Source organism: Buteo buteo, chromosome 11, assembly GCF_964188355.1.
Source record: "Buteo buteo chromosome 11, bButBut1.hap1.1, whole genome shotgun sequence".
NCBI lineage: Eukaryota > Metazoa > Chordata > Aves > Accipitriformes > Accipitridae > Buteo > Buteo buteo.
The window spans coordinates 32,047,894-32,068,097 of record NC_134181.1 but is presented as its reverse complement, the minus strand read 5'-3'; the positions used below and the strand labels follow the sequence as shown (position 1 = coordinate 32,068,097).

General features: G+C 49.6%; 1 protein-coding gene across 9 annotated transcripts in view; it reads left to right on the top strand.

The window, feature by feature from the left end:
• NCOR2 (nuclear receptor corepressor 2) overlaps positions 1-20,204 on the top strand; it is a 258,338-nt gene that overhangs the window by 85,296 nt on the left and 152,838 nt on the right. For all 9 annotated transcript variants that reach the window (XM_075041437.1, XM_075041432.1, XM_075041438.1 and 6 more), the window contains exons 3-4: positions 5,718-5,845; positions 15,510-15,690. In XM_075041437.1, the coding sequence (XP_074897538.1) occupies positions 5,718-5,845; positions 15,510-15,690 (309 nt within the window). The remainder of the gene's footprint in view (positions 1-5,717; positions 5,846-15,509; positions 15,691-20,204) is intronic.

Here is a 20,204-nt window from a genome sequence, read left to right as displayed (position 1 = left end):
AAACAGAAAGTGAGAGAGGCAGAAAGGCTGTGTGGCTGTGTGCAGTTATTAGTTTAGTGTGGGGGTTATCCTGAGGTCAGGGGGCAGCACAGAAGATTTTACTGGAGTTACTGTGGTAGGTAAGGCAGCAGGCTGAAAGTTTAAAAAAAATTTTTAAAAAAAAAAAAAGGGGATGGGGGAAGCTTTTTTTTTTCTTTCCGTGGGGCTGCCTCTGGTTTTGTGTTGCCAAGGGCTTTTCTGTAATACTGCATTCAGTCTCCTGGCTTTAGACAGTTTGATTAGCGTATCTAAATGAGCCTGATAGACTCAGGTTATTTAGGGTCAAAGGATTTACCAGGAGGGGGAGGGAGACGGCGCTCTCGGTGCTGCCAAATCAAGTAATAACACAAAAAGACCTTGAGACTGGGAGTGCTTTCACCGGCCCCCCCTCCCAGCACCCCCAGGCAGGGGCAGCGTGGACATGTCCAGCCTTCCTTGCTGGCAGCAAAGGATGCTTGCGGCACCTCTGGCTGGGCCCAAGTACCTCTTCAGTCTGCAGCATGAAGAAGTGTATTTTAATGAGGCCGCTTTTGGCTCTTTAGCATTTCATTTATCTAAACGTTGGCCTTATGCTGCATTGCTCTGCTGGGGTGATTTATGGCCCTGTAGGCACTCTCAGTGTCTGTCTGTCTGTCTTTGGCGATGTTGCTGGTGCTGGCTCAGCCCAGCCAGTGGCTCTTCGTGGTGTGGGGCCAGGAGCTGCTCAGAAAGACCCGCTGGAGCCAGCTCTCATCAGGGCAGGTCTCTGGCTGTATTTTGGCAGAAAGCGGCTGCATTTCAGTTGTTTTTCCTGCAAGACCCTTCCTCACCAGTCGCCGGAGCAGGTAGCGGTCGTGAGGTCTGTTGTCTTCGGCATCACCCATGTCAGGCTTTGACTGAAGCGGATCTGATGAAAGGGAGAGGGAATCAGACCCCTGTGTAAATGCCAGGGGTTTGCAGCGTTCACATGGAATGCTGAAGTCTGCCCCTGGGTACTTGTGGCTCCAGCTGACTGCTGAATTGCAGTGTATGCTCTGCTGTGGGCACCCGAAATCTGTTATGAGGAGCTGCAGTCCTGGAGATGGTACCAGCAGCTGTTTGTCCGTGCTCCCCATCACCTGCCTCCGAAGCAGCAGCCGCACAGCCCCACATGGCTGCTACGTGTCCCTTCTGCTTACGGCAGCGTGCAGCCCTGTTTCAGTGGGTCGCTTGGAGCTGGGGCACTGCAATGTGAGGCTGAGCCCTGAAGAGCTTGTTCCCTGATTTGATTTCGTTTAGGTGACGTACTCGGGAGCTAGTGCAGGTACATAGTTTGAAACTGAATAATGTAGATTTTCCTTGTTTTTCTAATTTTAGTTAGCTGGCTTCACCCTAAGCTTTGGAGATGTGGCTTGCTGGTTTTGAAGTGTCTGTTTCTTGCATGCAAGGCTGATGGTCTGGGCCAGGGCAGCTGTCCGGCATGGTGTAACACCAGGTGGCTTGTGAAGGACAAAGACAGCAATGCACTTCTGGGACTGGAAGACGGAGATGACCCAGCCTCTTCACTGCACTTGGATGTCAAGCTGCTCCCAGCCACAGGGATCCAACCTTCCTCTCCTGGCTGGGTGACTTCCGTGGTTTTCCAGGTCTGCTCCTAACCCAGGCCTGCTGCTGCTGCCCCTGGCAAGTGTGGGTTGGCCGGGCATCGGTGGGTGGATTGTTGCAGGAGCAGGAGGCACCAGAGCAAGGATGTGCGTAGCAGGGTTGTGCTGGGGAGATGCTGGGGGACAAACGTCTGTGCTGGAGGATGGGATCCTCCCGCCAGTGCTCTGCAGTAGAGGCGGTTTTGGGGAACCTCTGTGCCAGCTGTGTCTGGGCTGTATCTCCCCTGCTCAGACAAGCTTTCCGACTGCTTACAAGGCTGCTCCCATGGCATCGTGTGGATTCGCTTCCGTCGGAGAGGATGGATGCCCAAGGGACTACCCTAAATAAAGCGCTGCTCTCGTGACCGGCAGAGAGCTGCTGCCAGAGAGGGGGGTGCGGGGCTGGAGGATGTAACCCCAACCATGGCAGCTCAGCCTTGGCACCACTGGGCTGGTTCTCAAACCGTCTATGGCTCTAGACGGTGCAGTCTAGAGGCCTGTTTGTTTATACTCTGCCTACACGGTTAGAGGGGACGCAGTGCCTTTCACCCGGGGTTATATTTTGAAAAGCTGCTGTTTTATCAGGAGAATGATAAGGTCTTGACATTGAGACTTCCAGAGTGATTTTGGTTGCTTTGCTTTGGTTTTGTTTTGGAAACATTCCTCTTCCTTTGCCTGAGTAAAGAAACTTAATTTCTATCAACAGAAGTGGAAAAGGTGCTCATCTTCTCTTTGCATCTCTTCCTGCCCTCTGCAAACCCTCCTCCCACTCCCCCAAATCTGCTGATGTCCCAGAGCCCCAGACTACCCATGTTCTTTTTGCTCCCTTAATTTCTATTTCTTCACATTTACTGAATTTATGAAATTCTGCAAAATTTCCACAAAGTACATCTGTGTGGGAGTACCTGAACCACGAGGAACAACAGGAAGGTTGGCGTAAAAGGAACAAAGTCCCAACTGGAGGCAATGGGAGAACTGAGGGCCCTGGAGAAGGTGCTCAGACACATCAACAGATTGGGGGGGGTGGAAGGAGTGTTTGCAGAGGGCAGGAAGAGATGCAAAGAGAGGAGGAGGGAGAGGATGAGTGAAAAAAATAGAATTGAGCAAAAACCAGCAAAGCAATGGAGAGGAAAAGGAGCGACATGTAGCTTGGGGCTGTAGAGCTTTTTAGTTGTTTTATTTCAGGTGTCTTACAGCTGCCCTTGAGCAGGTGCCAAGGCTGCACTAGAAATCTTAGGTCAGGATGGGAACTAAACCACATTTGTGCTGTGTGCCTCAGCAGTGGGGAATTCACATGGCACCCACTGGACACTGCTCTCTTGTCTCTGCCCGTGTGTGGAAGGTGCAGCGGCACTGGCAGCAAGGTGCCTCCCAGCATATATCTTTAAAACACTGCTAAACAAAATTAAAGCCTCTTCTGAAGGCAGCTCGTAAACCTTTTCGGCATTTGCGTTTGACAAACAGTGTCATAGCTCACAGTGCAATTTACTGTAGTAACTTTCTGAGCAATTAATCCACCTACGTCTTTGCCAGGTCTCCCGTGGTTCCTTTGACAGTTCATCACATGGCACAGAATTTTGTCAATTTTAATCCTCCTCGCTAATTTTTAGGTTATGTTTTCTTCTCGTAAAACCAAATGCTGATGTGAGCAAAGCGGAGCAGGTCAGAGTGAATTGGGTGACATCTGGAAAAGCAGGAGCTGGTGCTCACAAGCTTTGCCCTTGGTGGGGAAGCCATGGAGCTACGTCTGCCATCTGAGCCCCGAGCTAAAGGCCTGGCGTAACGAGCTTCCCTGTCACTTCGGGCCATGCCCGCAGGCTCCGAGCTCCACCAGCAGTTTTCTGACAGAGGTTAGAGGAGGAAAAGGTAAAGCTCAGCTGAGTGTGGGCAGGGGGAAAAGGAAGAACAGATGGTTCTTGGGACATGCAAGAGCCTTCTTTTTTTCTCAAAGGCACAGCCTTTGAACCTCCCAGACGGGTAATTCTTGTTTATACGCCCACAGAAGGTGACGGTCCTGGTTGTGGGCCTATTGGTGTGTCTTCCCAGACATGGTGTGTGTGTTTTGTAGGTGGATGTCAGGCACTGCGTTGCTCTTTTTTTTTTTTTTTTATAAAAACAACACAAAAACCAGGTCGAGTGTGAATGTGGGGTAACTCGTAGGCAGCAATTCTGCTTTGGCTGGGGCTGTAAAAGCTAATGAGCTCCTTCACTCCAGATGTCTGAGTTTGTCCCATCTGTGGTTGGACCGATGGCATATTCTATTCTGCAGCCCCCCATGGTGTCCTGAAGGGATGGACTCTAGAGCTGAAGGAAGAGCAGTGTCATGGCGTAGCATCCTCCCTTAACACCTGGATTTATAGCAGAAAATGGAACATGGCCATGAGGATGAGTAGACGCTGTACCAGTAATGCCCTCCTTATGTCACAAGAACCTGTCTGAAGACACCCCTTGCCTCAGAGGCTGAGGTCTGAAATGGCCAGGCTGGAGGTGGAAACCAGGAGTTTGGGGCTTGGCGGAGGGCCCTGGTTCCTGGTGTGTCCCAAGATTGGTCAGAACAGAAAAGGAGCAGCACCACACTATTGCCTGATGCTGGGGAGAAGTGAACCTGATTCCAAAAACTGACGCGCCTTTCTAGGCATAAGGAGAAGTGGTGGCCGTCAGACACCACCATTCCCCTTCCTCTGTATGATATTTGGCCTTTCCAGCTTTTGTGCGAGAGCACCTGAATGCGGGATAGGGGATCTGCTTTTCTTGGCTCCCCCGGCCCAAGTGCTTACAATTTCTGTTTTTCTTCCTGGCTTTCCAGAAAGCTACTGTGCAAACATCTTGTTTTACCCTCTGGTGGCCAAAGATGTTGGGCTTTTGATATTCCCTTCTACTCTGTAGCTGGCTGGAGGAGAGCATGGCATCTGGTGCTGGGCTGCCCTGTTCACTTACAGCTTGGGAGGGGGGGTTCTCTGGGTGCAGGTTGTTGCTATTTAAGCTCCCAAATCCTTTCTTTGCCTGCCATGCACCTTGCTGGGGCACTTCTCCAGCTTTCCTTGTGCTGGAGCGTGTCAATCTTCACTATATCTGATCAAATAATTTGTTGCAGCTGTTAGGGCTGACAGTCCCCTGCCCACACCCCCAGCTGCATGCATGTGGTATTTTATCTGTTGAGGTTTTTTGGGGGGGGGGTGTTTGACTCTGAAATTTCTTTTTTCTTTTTGCGAGAGATGGAGCTTTTTTGTTCCAGTTGAGAACTGTTCAAAATAGACTCCCAGGTGGGATTGGTTCTAATGTAAATGTGTGTCAGTGTTACCAGAGATATTCTGTGACAGGGCTTTCTATGCCATTGCTGAAGGTCTTAGTTAATTAGATGATTAGTCTTCTGGTCAAGTATCTATCTGCAAATAAAAAATAGCAGTTGAATGTAGCTGCTAAAATACTGTTGCTGGAATCAGTCTGTGGCACAGAACAGGAGGGCTTCTTATTTAATTAAAATCAGGAACATACTGTACTGTACTCTCCAAGGGTCAAGGAACAAAAGGGACGTACACATAATAAGTAGCAAACTGTCCTTTCAAACCCCTTGAGCTCAGCTCAGGGGAGCTGTGTTTAAAGGGACACTCTCAAGATAACATTTGTGATTTCTTTTTTTTTTTTTTCTTTCTCCATACTGCGGTGTGGATTATTGGAGCTGAAAGTATCCTGTGACTTTTAATTTTCTTCTTACCTACTCTTCCTCTTGGATTTGAAGTTGTCATCAGGACTGCTTGGATGCCAAAAATCCCTGTGTGCGTGCTGGGCGGCTGGGTTGAGCTTGCTGGGGTCCCATTGCAGGAGCCAGCCTGTGAGCAGCCCCAGTAAAAGGCCAGAGGCAGGCTGGACCAGGGGCTGAGCTACCATCCCAATGTGGTGTGGGACTGGGAGTTACTGGGAACCATTTTGAGGGGGGAAAAGCACTGAGCTTTGTGGTCTAGCACCCAGTGCTTCAAAGGGCAAGTATCTATATGGTTTCTTCTGAGTTGTCAGGGTTCAACGCTTGCTTGAAAATTGCCACCAGCCTAACAAGCTCTTCTGTGTTTGTTTCTGCAGGACGTCGCGCTGTTGGAGTACCAGCATCATTCCAGGGATTTTGCTTCCCACCTCCCGCCGGGGTCTATCATGCAACCGCAGCGGCGGAGGCCATCCCTGCTCTCCGAGTTCCAGCCAGGCAATGAAAGGTACTGGCTCTCCGCCTTCCCCCCGGGCCATGGGCATCCCGACTGCATTAAGCGAGTATTTTGCACGGCATTGTGGTGTGGAGGAGGGCTGTGTGAGACCTGGGCAATATTATGTTATATCTTGGTACTGACTGCTCAGTCACTGTGCTGGTTTAGCTTCGTTGTGCTAATGTAAGTGGCACCTTTGCCTTCTGGTTTCTTCCCTTGGACTGTCCTGCATTTTAAAAACGTCTTAAAAACACTAAACAACAAAAACCCCCACCTCCCTCACTTCTGTGAAGCTACATGTCGCTGTAACTGGTTGCATCGGCTTTCTTCAGTGTAGAAAATAAAGCTGTGTGGTCAGGCTTGGTCTGTGGCTCCCGAGGCTGAAGGGAGGAGTGAGAAGAGCTCATTTCCACTGTGCATCTCCGCTTCCTCTTCTGTTGCTCTTCCTCGCCACTTCCATTGTTTTTGTTTCTCTTTCTGCATTCCCCTCGCAACTCTCTGAGCTGCTTTTTTCCTGTCTGCTCCCCTCACGGCTCTCCCGATGTCCCTGTTTTCTTTCGTAGCCTCCCGTGGGAGGCTGGCAGTGTTTTTGGGTGCTACTCAGGCAAGCGCTGTGTGGCTGGAAATGCTGTAGATGCTTTAACCACAGGAGCTGATCTGTTCTGAAGGCCATCGCTCTCACTTTCTGTTTCGTCTCAGAATGCTCCTCTCTCACAGTTTCTCTTCTGCATTTAATGCTTAGTGGTTTTGGAAAAAACTGGCCTGGAAGTGAAATAAGAGCCTTGCTACAGTAGATTTATGCAAAGCATTTTATTTTTATGCTTATGCCTTAGTCAGGCTAAGAATAAAACCAGTGCAGAGTCACAGAGGCGAATCTGTTTCTCTAAAATCATAATTGTTAGGGGAGAGGAGAAAGACCTAGGTGTGCTGGATGCATAAGGGCATAGATGCAGACGGGACCCTCTTCTCCTAGCGGGATGGGTTTGGCTTGGTGCTCGGCAGAAACAAACCCATGAAAATTCGGAGGCAAAAAGCAGCCTCTGAAGTTAGTTTTGCATCAGTCCTCCTGGGTGTGCTCTTCTGGATTGTGCCTGTGGCACCTGCATGTACAGAGGGTAATGTCGCTTCTGATGACTAGTAAATTATTGCAGCATGTTACATTGCCTTGGCTTGCTTTGATTTCTTAGCGCAGAGTGACATGGTTAGGTTGGAAGTGGGTCAGATTCAGCTAAATTTGGGGGTGATGGGTAAGGAGGACCCAGCAACATGCTCCTGCCTGTTACCTTGATTCTTCCATATAACTGAAAAAAACCCCACCTGCAAGTCTTGGTGTCTGCTGTACCACATACCTAATCTGGTGTGGTCATCCAAGCATCTTGCTTTGGCTTACAAATGTTTCAGACTCTCCAAATTTATTTTTCTGTTGACCATCACATGAATATGGGTAAATGTTAATCAATGTTGTCAGGTCTAGATACACATCCAAATGCTTATCGTGGTTACTTCACTTTCAACGTGAATGGTGGAAGTTTTGGCATGCTATAAAAAGAAACTTTCTTTTGTAACAGACCCAACTTACATTTCATCCCTTTTCCCTGTAACATCTGAAAAATTGAACTTTTGCAAAAATTATACTGGGTAATAAAGCTAAAAATACCACTTAAGTTCAGCTCAGTTGGCATCTTGTGCCAGAATGCTGGGATATAGACTCATTAAAAAAAATTTGGGGGGGCATCTGGGGATGCAGGATGGGGGATCTGCAGAAGTTTTCAATCCAGTATAGTTAAATATTGCAGTTATTCAAACTGGGTGGTGTTGGGGTTGGGGAGGTGTTAGTCCGTTTTGCAAAGCCAGCTGCTGTTTCTCTGCATCTTTAAGCACTACACTTAAAAGTCTGTCCTATGGGGGCAGGTGTGTGGTGTGAGGATCTGCTCTAAAGTAGTGCCTGATGTGTTACAACTGGAACCCTTTGGATGTTTGGTCGCTCACCTGAGGGTTCCTCAGGTGCTCAAGGGCCAAGACCCTGGAGTTTCTGGAGCAGGTTGGGCTGGCCATTGATGCCCACCCCAAAAAAGAGCTCTGGCTCTGCCCGGTGCAGAGCAAAGCCTGGACAAGGGAGGGTGGCAAAAGCAGCCATCGCTGCAGCTGAGTCCCCTTGGCAGGTTCACGCCGGGCGCATCTGTAAGCACTTTGGCTTTGTTCCTATGCTGGGATTGATGGTTTTGAGCAGAGGCAGCTGGCTCTCAGCGTGAGGGGCTGGGGAGGAGGGAGCGACCAAAGGCAAACAAGTCATGTCCGCAGCGCAGGCACAGGGGGTAAATAGGGGGAAGCACAGGAGTGTGCTGTGTCTGAAAGGAAGACAGTCACCTTGGTTCCCTGCCTGATGCCCCACCTGGCATGCAGCAGTGGTGTGAGGGAGACTCTTCCCCTTGAAGCAAGTGTTGGTGGAAGGGAATCCTTCCAGTCCACCCTTGCTTTGGGTATTCAGAGGAAGCAGCCTGTCTGCTGTTGGTTGTGGTGGCTGACGCTCTTCCAGGATCGCTGCCCTCCCTAAAGAAATCAGTTTGTGAGTGTGGTGCAAGTGGAATGTGGCAGACTGACAGGGCTGGAGATCCAAGCGGTGCCTGCAGCCGGAGAGTGTGATTCAGCCCTCGGGCTGCTCAGGGCTGGTTCCTCTGAGCCCACCTGTCCAGTGGGCAGCTGCTGTTTGCCCTCCTCTCCTGGAAACCACAGGGATTCACTTTCTGCTGGTTTTGGGGGATTGTCCCCCAGTTTGGCTTTGCCTTCAACTTGGGCAGATCTCTAAAGCCTCTGCAGACTGTCTTTGCACATGGTATTTGAGGCTTCACTCCGTAGATGCTTTAAATTCTGCAGAAATTATTTAGGCTTGCTTAGATGGTCTTCCTACAGCTTTGCAGGTCTTCTGTGTCTCCTGGCTGCGGTTTTGCTGTAGCTACCAGGGTGGTGGTTAGTTGCAGTCCGGTGAAAAGGGAACAAGTGGTGAAGCATTTCACCATGGGCACAGTGTTTTAAGTATGAATCAGGTGTTGGTGGCAAAAGGCTGTTGAGTGGTAACTTGCTGGAAGGAATGGGGTGCTGAGATGGTCCCACATTTTGGGGCTCCCTGGGCAAGAAGCTCATTGAATGTCCGGCTCAGGGAGCTGGATGTCCCCACGGCCGAGCCTGGTGGGTCAGGCAGGTTGGGGAGAACCAGTTCCTGAAGTGTCACACCATTGTGGGCTCTCCTCCCTCGGGGGTGATGTGCCTTCTGCTTCTCCTGCGTCCCACCCTGGGCAGCCCAGTTCTGCAGGAGGTGCTGGGGAGTTGCAGACTGCCATTCTCCAAGTACATCAGCCTTGAGAGTCATCATCACCCCTTGGTGGATGGGTAGAGACTTGAACTCCCTGTGCGGCAATTCTGGCTTGGAAGAAGGAAGGAAAACTTGAACCACTCTGAATCTGTTGCTATAGGGAAAGTTGGCTCTGCCTGTCTTTGCAGGGATGTGCTGCTTTCCTTGATGGTTTTTTTGGTAGCAGGCTTTTTCTTGGAAGGATCCACAGACTTCCCCTTAGCTTGTTCGGTTGGCTGTGCCAACTGGACTGCAGGAGCGAAGAGAGGTATTTCAGGATCTGCTGTTGGTACAAGTCGTACCATGAATACTTGCAGAGGAATGTCCTGGCAAGGTGACAAGGACTAGGTTTTTTTTTTCCTCTCCTATATATATATTTTGGTCCACAAAAGAGGTGAGAAAAACTGGGTTGAGTGTTAAATGGCAGGTGCCAGCAGGGTGAGGGGTCTGAAAAATTAAGGAACTGGGTTTTTTCTGACTTTTCACATGCGTTAGGATTTTAGAGCAAGGTTCCGTATTAATGCAGGAATGCTGGGGTGGATAATGGCTTCTCTGGCAGAAAACGTGGCTGTAAATACTGCGTTAACATGCATACTGCTTATATTCTGCCTTTATCCAGAATAAGATGAGTCACTATTTTCATAGGAGATTATTTTCCCAGTTCAGGAGACCTTTTTTGGAGCCTTTCTGCTTAGCAGTCCTGAGGAGTTTGAAGATGTTTGCCTGGTGCTGATCTGAAGTAAGACATTTAGGGTACGTTAAGCAGCTGCCGTGTTTCTGCAGCCATCCGAGATAGCCATGTGCAATATAGCATGAGAGCAGGCCTAATTACTGTGCTTATTGAATGTGATTAATCCTGCTGGCTGAGGAGCCCAGGGAACGGTGGGAAGCCGGGGCAGTGTGCGTGGCCGCTGGAAATCACGTGCAGTTCTCGGTCTTCATCTGTGCTGGGCCAAATGGCACCAACTGCTCCTGAGTTAACAGCGCAACCGATCTGATTTTATTTATGGTCTTTAATTAAGTTTCCATTTTTAAAGGTGACCCTTTTCTCAGGCGTGAGCGGCGGTGCGGCTGAAATCCCTGCAACCATACATCTTTGTGTGTTTTCACACTTGAAACGATGTTCTGGGAGCTGCATTTTTTTTCCTCCCCATAAATGAACGTGGGAAAATAATGTCTGGAAAGGGCGGATGCTGGTGTGTAGACACTTGGTGACAAGCCTTGTCTCGCAAGTACCCTCTGCTCCGGTGTGGGCTGTGGGCATGTCCACGGGTGGGCATGGAGGGTGACTGAGGCTCCCCAGAGATGTGGGGACACTAGGCTTTGTGGAATGGGCCAGTGTGCCCTGCCAGGGAGGTGTGAGGGGAAACCTGGGCTTTGCCTTGGCTGGGATGAAGGGGTAAAAGTTCATGATGCAACTTCTCCATGCATAACCTTGAATCAGATTTATTTTGGGGGAGGAAAAGTGATCCTGCAATGTATGCAGCAGGCCTGGTGAAACATGGGATGTCCCTGAAGCCGTTAGTTCATGGAGTGCTCCAGTCACCCGGGACTGCCAAGAGGGCTTTCCTGTGAGGCTCCAGGTTTTGGATGCCTGAAGAAAGCATGTGGGGGAGCTTGTGGAGAGACACAAATACTCCTCCTCCTCTTGAGTGAGGCAATGCCATTGTGTGGCACAGTGTTAAAGCTTCTGCTGGTCCTGTCCATGAATAATTCAGGCTCTGTGTATGGGGATCTTCAATATGCAAGTTTTAAATAAAGCATCTGCTCTCATCTGAATTACAGTTGGCTTGGAAGAAGTTGGCTAAGGGGGTTGCGTGGGGCGGCTGAGGCACAGCTACCTGCTCTTGCGTGGGAATGCACAGCCAGAGCATCAAGAGGATGCACGTGGGGCCGTTGGTCACAGGTGCTCAGTCAGACCTCATGAGGACCTGGGAGTCCTTGAGCTGGACCACACGGTGAGCTAAGCATCCTGCTCGCGGCTGTCCCACATGTTTGGCTTGTGAAGACTCAGTCCTGCTGCTGGCAGACATTGCTGAGGGTGTGGGAGCTCCACCTTCCCCACCCAGACAGGCTGCTCTTCCCATGGCCTCTGTTGTTAAGTCATGATGGTTTTTTCTTCCTCTCTGCCTATATGACAGAGGGAATATATCAGCTGGCCCTGTACATGTTTTTCCAGCTGCCTGGTGGCAGCTTTGCCACCTACAAATCCTCCCGTTTCTCTCTTTAACAGGTCTCAATTTGCCCAGTCTCCCACTCTGGCTATGGTTAGCTGTAAAAGGGTTGCTGAAACCTCTGACAAGTCTTAGCGTTGGCTATAAATAATTCACTTCAACAGTAGTGGTTTTCTGTATTACTCGCTCTCAAAAGCATTTTATTGTCTGTCTGTACCTGTGGCGGCTGGACACTTTTTTTTTTTTTAAAACCTTATTTTTGGAGACAATTTCCCACCAAACCATCTCAGCCGTTGGAAATAAACAGCTGCAGCAAGGCAATCATTTGTCTTGGTTCTGGTTCCAAGAGACAGCGAGAGCCAGTTTTCCAGCCTGGTTATGTTGTTTGGCCCCATGATGTAGGGAACAATATTTGCAGATGAGAGCAAAACTTAAAATGCGCCCTTGCTGGGAAGTTGGTGGGAGCCGGCTCAGAGTCACTGCTGGTGTTTTGAGCCCTTAGTGCAGGCGGCACATCTTCATGAAATCAAGCTGGGTTTGCTGGATGTTGCAGAATAGCAGTCGTTCCTCCTGCTGCCACCTTCTGCTGCTCAGCTGATGGAGACATGGGAAGGTTTGAAGAGCAGGGGAGGGTTGTGCTGCTCTGAAGAGCCAGGCAGTGTGCTTCTGAGGTGGGTTAGTGGGGTGGGAGAGTCCTCTGACCTCTTAAAGTTTGTACTTGCCCATTTCTCTGGGATTTGGCTTCAGCAAAGTAAAGAAGATAAAGGCAAGATCCATTTAGATCTCATCAGGGCTGCTCTTACAAGCCCCAAAGGCAGCTCAGGATGTCTCGTTTGATCCTCTCTCCCAGGAGAGAGATACTCTCAGCTTCCTCTGTACCCAGCTAGCAGTCAACCCCTTTTTTCAGTCCATCTTGTGCTCAGCTGGTTCTGGTATAGGTTTAATGTAGCAGAAGATGTTTTTGTAGGTCCCAGGGACCTGCATGCATTGGAGCGAGCTGCAGGTGCCCCACACTTGCTGTAGGTTTTTATCCGCTCATACCTTCCTAATGCCCTGTGTGAATCTGCTGAGGAAACATCCCTGGTGAATGAGTAACGTGGCTCTGCAGCTGGTAGGGTGTGATTAGTTTGTCAGATTAGTAATAAACCAAAGGTCTAATCTTGGGTTATCTTGGTTTTCTGGACTCAGACCTGCCCAAAGCAGAGCTGCGTGTGGATGGCTGGAGGTCAGGGCAAACCCTGGGCACCCAGCCTCGGTGTGTCAGCAGATCTCATGCTGCTCCACTTCTTTTAAGTAGTTTAGTGTTCGTGGTGAAGGACTCCAGGTGAAGACTAACCAGCCCCACTTCATAATTAACACTGGCATTTGGTTTATTTCATATAGTCATGCATAACTCACATGCAATTAAAAACACTCTTTCCTTTCAGCAAAGCAGGAATCTCTGGAATAAACCAGCCAGGTGGGAACTATTTAGAAAATGCAGCAAACCCCCAAACTCAGTGTAACGGGAGGGTTTTTCAGGCAGGGCTATTTTTACACTGACAGCAACGTCATGACTGTATAAAAGTCTGTTGTAAAGAGCTCGCTGCAGGTGTGGATGTAAAGAGTGAAAGGTGTGAAGGCTTCAAGCAGGAGCATTTGTATTTGCAGCCAGGACAGGCTGAGCGGGTTGTGTCAGGCAAAGTGATCTCGGGAGCGGCTGGAAATTCCAGTGGATAAAGTTAATAACAGTTCCAATGGATGTGGAAATGGAAATAAAATAGCACCCTATAACACTGCAGCTGCTTTCCCTGGCATGGCCCCTGCCTCGCTGTAAGTAACTGCCTTTGTAAAGCTGAGTGTTGCTCTTATCTTAAAAATACATGTTTTTTTCTGAGTGTAGCAGTTGTGTCAGATGGTTGGGTTCCTGACAACTGCAGAGGTCTCAGAGCCGTCCATGTGTCAATTAGCAGCTTCTTGGTAATATGGACTTTAAAAAAAAAAAAGGTAAAAAAAAAAAAAAATCTGATTTTTAATTGCCTCGGTACAGCAGAGCCTTGGGTGTTGGAATATTTTAGCACCTGCCCAGCTCAACAGTTGCTTATTGTTCCTGGGTTTTACAGCAGAGCCCAAAATGTCGGCATGCAGCTGTGGGCAGGCAGGGTTTGCACGAGGGATTGGGACAAGCCAGCAGGAAACTTGAGAGGTGCCAGGAGATATTTCTGGGCTTGCTGAGAAAAGTTGAGGATCATTCAGTGTGAAAGTGTTTGCAGGTGAAGCGAGCTGTGTGCTTCAATGCCAAATTTAAGAGCTGTTCTGCTCTGAAAAGTTTGCCGTGCGAGCTGTGCATTTGCTCTTACGTAGGTTGGAGATTGGAGTGGCAAAGGCAGTGCCAGAGCCTCCCCGCTCTCCCATCCCCTTTTTGCTGGGGAGGAGGAAGAGGACGAGCCAGATTCTGTTTCTGTGTGTCAGCAGCAAAGCTGCTGCCCGAATCCTAGCACCAGCCACCTGTGCCAAACCCACAGCGGCAGAGTTTGGCATGCACATGTTTTGTGCCTGCTGTTGATGTTTAAATAAAAAAAAAAAAACACCAAGAAACCAACAAAAAAAAAAATCTTTGTCTTGCTTCCTTGAAGCAAGATTGAGTTTGCCACGCTGCTGCAGGGGAGGGCAGAGGGCTTTGCCTGAGGTGGTGCCCCCTGAGAAGGTGGCTTTCGCTGGGGTCCCTCCTCAATCTGGATGCGGTCCAGAGCCGTTACAGCTGCTGGAAGACTCCTGCTGGCTTCAGAGCGCTCTGGATCCTTCCCTTTTTGTCATCCTCTCTGAGATATTTAATTAGCTAGGTAAAAATTAATGTCAGCAGTTGCAGTTTGTGGGTGGGGGCCAAATGATGCACAAGACCCCCTGTCTTTTATGCTTGCTCTTGGCAAAATGCATCCCCTCCCTTCCTCCTTTTCGAGTAGCTTCAAAGGCTGTTTAGTTTGTCAGTGTTTGGTAACTGGGGAGGATGCTTTACCGCGCAACTCGGGAGAACTTGAACAGTCTTGTTTAAGGGAAAAAGAAAAAAAGTCATGTTTTTTTCCAAGCCGTGAATCTCCTGTGCTTCATTTTATTTTTATTTTTTTAAGAGACTTCTGCCTGAAGTGTTAAAAACACACCCTTGGAGCTGCTGCAGCAAAGCTGATCCTTGGGCATAGTAAAAGGTTTAATGTATTTTTGTAGAATCCCTTTACAATTCTCACAAGAGAATCCTGCTAGGAAAAATAAAGCTACAGAAAAAGTTTTACATTTGTTTAAAGAAGCAAAACCAAACCCAATTTCCAGGTATTACCAACTGCATCATGTTTAACAGGTGAACGATATTTGAGCCTGATGTGACTCATTGGTGCAGTTGCTATCACTGGATAATGCGCCTTTACAGCTTGCCAGGTCTGTGTCAGAGACGTGCAACTACATGTGGCTGGTTTCTTTCTTCCCTCATCCTGGAAAAATAAATCCCTACTGTCTAGCCGTGGAGGAGTATGCATTTTTTCCCCAGCATATGATCTTTGGTATTCCTATAGAAGATGCTAAATATAAACAGTGGTGCAGGTACCTTTGACTAAAGAAGCCAAACGTGGCAGAAGGGAGCTCCGCCTGCTCTGAGGGGCCACGGGGGGATTTATGGGCCAGTTTTGAGGATTTTCCGAGCTTTGGCTTTTTCTGGCCAGCCTGACCCATGTGGCATGACAGGGAAGGCTCAAACCTACAGCCTTGTTCACTTTGCCCTGGTGTAGGGACAGCCACCCACCTTGTGTGGTGGGACTGGAGATGACAGCGGGGCCCTCCAGGTGACACGGCAGTGAGGAGAGCGATGGCAGGGTGGCCTGGTGGCCTTGGAGGGTGGCAGTGATGGTGCGCCCCACGTCCCGCTCCCCCAGGTGATGCCTGGTTCTGCCTGCGTGCAGCGGGCACTCCAGGAGGTGCACCGTGCCCAGCGACTGAGCTATGGAGCATCCTGGGTCTGCAAAGACCTGAGGTGGTGGAGTCCAGGGCCGCCTGGCTTCCCTTTATGCATCTTCTGGGAAATGGGCAGAAGTTGAGCCCTCTGTCCTCCTCGGGTGGCTTGCAGTTGTAGAGCAGGGGAAAGCACAGGTGGCTTGCTTTCTAAAGGCTCCTTTCTCTTTGTCCCCAGATCTCAGGAGTTGCACCTGAGAACCGAGGCGCATTCCTATCTCTCTGACCTGACCAAGCCGTCGGACTTGGAGTTCATTGAAACCAAGAGGCCGCGCCTGGATCTGCTGCAGGACCCCCTGATGCGGCACTCGCCTCTCCTGAACCAGAGCCAGCAGGGAGGGACAGAGGACCTCTCAAAGGTAAGGGGGCAGTGGGCCGGGATGCTAGCTGGGAGTGGGGTCTGTGTTTTGGGATCCCCTTGGCTTGTGGAGAGCTACCTGTGAGGGTCTGAGCCGCTACTGAAATCAGTCTAGGTGGTGGCTCCTGATGCATCAAGCATTGCTTGATGGTGTTGGATGATATTCACTGAGATGGGGTGATCTCTTTGGGGAGACAGAAGCATACTGGCTTTCCCCATAACTGTTATAGTCATGGGCTTGCATTTACTGGGCTATTAGATGCACCAGAACAATTTGGAAGCTCCTGTAGGCTTAATTAGGTATGGTCATGTCTGGCTTTTCTGGATACTGTGCCCTGATTTGATTTTTGTTTGACCTTTCTCCCTTATCACATCTCTTTATTTAATATTGGTGTTTGAAGGGTTTGAATCAGTTGCTGGTGGTTCTTTAATGTAATCTTCCCCAGGAAAGCCTCCCTTGTCTTAGTCTCATTTAACAAAGCAAATTGTTTACTTGTGATTGTCCCCTCTGCGCATGTAATAAAGGTTGCAAAGAGAAATCCCTTGCTTGTGTGCCTATTTGGATTTACTTTTCGTGCTCTGTTGGGGTAAATTGTATTTGATTTTTACCTCAAGCTTGGACATGTTCCTGGTTGGCAGCAAAGTCTTGCTGGGTCAGCATGCTGGGGGCAGCTGACTTGCGCTGCTAATGCGAGCTCCAGTGCTATGAGCGCCGAGGGTTAATGCAGCTGCAGGCTGGGCTTCAGAGATGTCTCAGCCCTCAGTGAAATGAGAAGTCACGTCCTTACCCAGGGTGATGGGGGTGGTTTGCTCTATCGCTATAGGAGTTGATTGAAATAATATGCAGGCGAGAAAGCTCTTGCTTGGGAGTGCTGGGATATTCATACATCTCCTATCCATACAGTACTGGTGGGCCTTACGTGAGATCCCTCTGGCCTGTCTCAAGTGAGAAGGACATTTAACTTTGGCGTAGTTCAGATGCCAAGGGAGGCCTGGCTGGATCTCCTGGAGGAGGGGGCTGCAGTGACTGCTGATTAGGAATGGTGAGCTGATGCTGGAAGGGATGGAGCAGCTCTTTTTTAAGAGCCACATTTGAAGTCTGAGACTATGAGAAAGGCACCAGCCACATCAGCTTGCTGTCCTTTAGCTCTTGATAGTGTGTTGCCTTGGAAAAGATGCTTCTGAGGTGCTGTGGCCCTTCTATGTCCTGTCTTTGCTGCTTCCTTTGAGATGTGTCTTAACGAGGTTAAGCTGTGACCAGCCACAATTCTGCTCTCCATGCCACTGAGACGTGGTGGCTCTGAACCGTAGAGTATATTTGGGGGATGCTGGGTTGGGTGGCTGATGGGGAAAATAAACTGTTGGCCATGAAACAAAAGACATCCCTCTCCAAAGAAGTGAGGAAACGAGGATGGCTTTTCTGTCTGCACATTATTTCCATCAGCAGTTCTGTTCTGCCTCTCACCAGAAAACCACGTATTGTCTCAGCTATTTGTTTCTAATAGGCAAAGCTGCTCTTGAGGCATTAGTTGGTGAGTTCAGGGGCTGCATTTGCTTCTTGATCTGTGACACATTTCCAAGAATTACATGCATTTTATGGGGCTTAAAACATTTGTTAATGAAAGGGAGAGAGAGAGAGAGAGAGAAAGCTGTGAGATACAATGCAGCAAGACAAGATTATGCTTTTAGTGGAGCCATTTGTAATTTCAGAGTCTGGAAGGAAGAAAAAAATGTGGTGTCCCTGACTGGTGAGGGCCTAGGTGGAGCTGGGATTAGTTGCTCAAAACTAGCAGGGGCTGTTACCAGAATGGGTTTGATGGAGCTTACTGCAAGGCTGGGATGATCTCAGCGCAGTTCAAGTGGTTGGGAGCAGAAGGCAAGTCCGGGGTGTACGATCACCATTCTGAAGGTATATCTGCCTTTTGCAGCTTGGGAAATTGGATTAATAGCAGTCTTTTGGCTTTATTCTTGAGCAGTCAGCCTCAGACTAGTCTATAAACTGCTTGTGGATATTAAAGTCATGGTAAAGCTCCCGCAGCTGATCTGTGCATCGCCCTGAGCCTCAGTGTGTTCTGCGTGTGCTGGTCCAGAGGGAGTGCAAAGAGCTGAGACTGGTCTTTGGCCACAAGCTCTAGACAGTTACAGATCTGGGCTATTTACACATGTAAAACTGCTTCTTGCGTCCACGCTAAGCCAGTTGAATTCGGCACTGGGCTCTGATGGTGTAAATCACCATCTAGAACAGCTGATAAAGACCTTCCTGAGAGGCTCTGTGCTGAGCTCCATGACTGGTGTCAGCTCCTCTGCGTGGCTGATGTGACCTCCTAAACCAACATGTCACGATGCAGCCCGTCCTGGTGGCTAATTCCCACTCTGCTCCATCCCTGTGGAGACTGGCCCATGCTTCACTTCTAGCAGCGCCGTGTTTTTCTGGCTTGCTCAGCATGTCCTCTGTTCTCAGGGGTTATTCTGCAAGCTTTCCTCCCTTCCTGCCAGCACTCCGCAAGGTGGGTGCAGAGCCAGAGGTCTCCGCACATCTGCAAGCTGCGCGTGGACCGGAGCGGTGGCACGCGCGTGGTGGCAGGACGTGTGCCCCAGTGACCACAGCCAGAGAGAAATTTGCTGTTCCATCTGTGCTGCTGACTCAGTGCCTGACGAAGTCATTCGATACTTTATCTAGGGCAGCTTTGCAGGCTGGGTGAGCTCTTCGGGTGAGATGCACCACGTGAGCCCGGTATTACTAAACACACTGGCAGTTGTTTAGACAGGGTATCCTAGGAGTTGTTCGCTTACCCCTTACCCCATTCCATGTTGTTGCAGTCATTGTGTGGCAAGGAGCTCAATTTACTCATCAGAGTAACAGCACTAGGACTGCTTTTCATGGTGATTTTGCAGATTCAGCTAACTTTTCACAGTAAAGACCTCCACAATACCCTCGATAAAAAGAGTACGAGTTTGGTTATACACTCTGGGTGCCAGCCTGACTGTCCCCAGGGTCATAATGAATGCAGCAGCAATGGATGTTGCTCTCAGGCAGTGGATACCTGTTGGTCTCTGCTGGTTTCAGAGCAGTGGTGGAGCTGAGAGGCAGAATCAGGTCTGTGATGGGGTGTGAGTTTAGCACGTCCCTGATAACTACCGGTTACATAGGATTTGCCAACCTTCAGCCCAGGGGAGAGAAGTTAACACCATTCCTGCACATTTCCAAGGCCTTTGTTTTGGGCCATGATCTGTGCTCTGAACACAGATGAAGTAATTGGTGTGGCAAATGCTGGTTACAGGTTCCAGAGTTTTTTTCCCGAAGAGAAGTGGATCTCTTAGGTGTTTTATTCCTCTCCTACCTCTCCCAAATGTGGGGTGAGCTGGGCCCCTTTACCCCGTTCAGGATCACTGCGGCTTCACTCCAAGCGAGGCTTAGTTTGTAAGGAGAAGGTAATGTCTTCTATTAGATCAGCATGTTATATCTGGTGAAAACAGACATGCTTTTGGGCAGCGTGCCTTTCCAAAGCAGCAGCTTTACAGCTAAATCTCAGTTGGTCTAGTAAAAGATATTACCTTTCCTTATGAACCTTGTATTGCTCATATCCTCGAACACTGGTGTTTCTTTTCAAGCCGGGGAGCAGAAGGTTGTTTTCATGCCTGCTTTCCCCCACTTCAGCATCTTTTTCCCTGCAAGAGGGATTGCTGTCATGTTGCTGCAGTGCCGTAGTCCTGGGCTCCTGCCGCTGGACGTGGCCAGGAGGTGAGCTCAGTCTCCTGGGGGAGAAATGAAATCTCCCCGTGCCCTCTGTGCCAGCGTGGGCTGACGCTGCCTCCAAGAAGGTGCTCCCTTGAGCTGGCTGAGAATAACCAGGCAAAACTAAAGCAGGACTGTTTTTTCAATCACTGCAAGCCTAGATGTGAGATTCTCTGGAAGAGCTGCCATGGTGCAGATTTGCTGGGTGTGCTCTTGGCAGAGATGCAGGAGCTGGTTCCCAGGACCCTCGGTGGCTTCTGCTTTCTTTCCGATAGAGAAAGTCACGGACCTCCATCACGTAACAGCAGATAGGAGTAAAACAGACAGCTCCAGAGCAGGCCAGTAATGTATCTGCATGATCCCCTGTCTCTGCGCATACGTGCGCAGCTGGTGCTGCGTGCGATCCTGCCCCGTAGGGACGGCGAGCGTGGCGCGTCTGGTCCAGCAGCGCCTGCTCTCCCCTCTCCAGAGCTGGAGGTTAGTCCTGTCTCTCCCCTTCCATCTCTTATTCCCGTTGTGCTTCCACTTGTTCTTCTTCCCATTTCTGAGACTGCTTTTCCACCACGTATGTGGTTTGCTGCTCCTTCCTATAGGATGTGAGTCAGTCGTGCTCTGCATTTAGTCCCCTTGCGAGGGCTGGCTGGCTGCACTTACGCGTAGCCTATTGCTCCAGCAGGAATATGCTTACGGGGAGCCATGTAGTCCCACGGGTACGGGGCTGGGTGGAGGCTTAAGAAACCTGAACCTTGCTGCCATCTGCCCTGGCAGGCCGCTGGTCA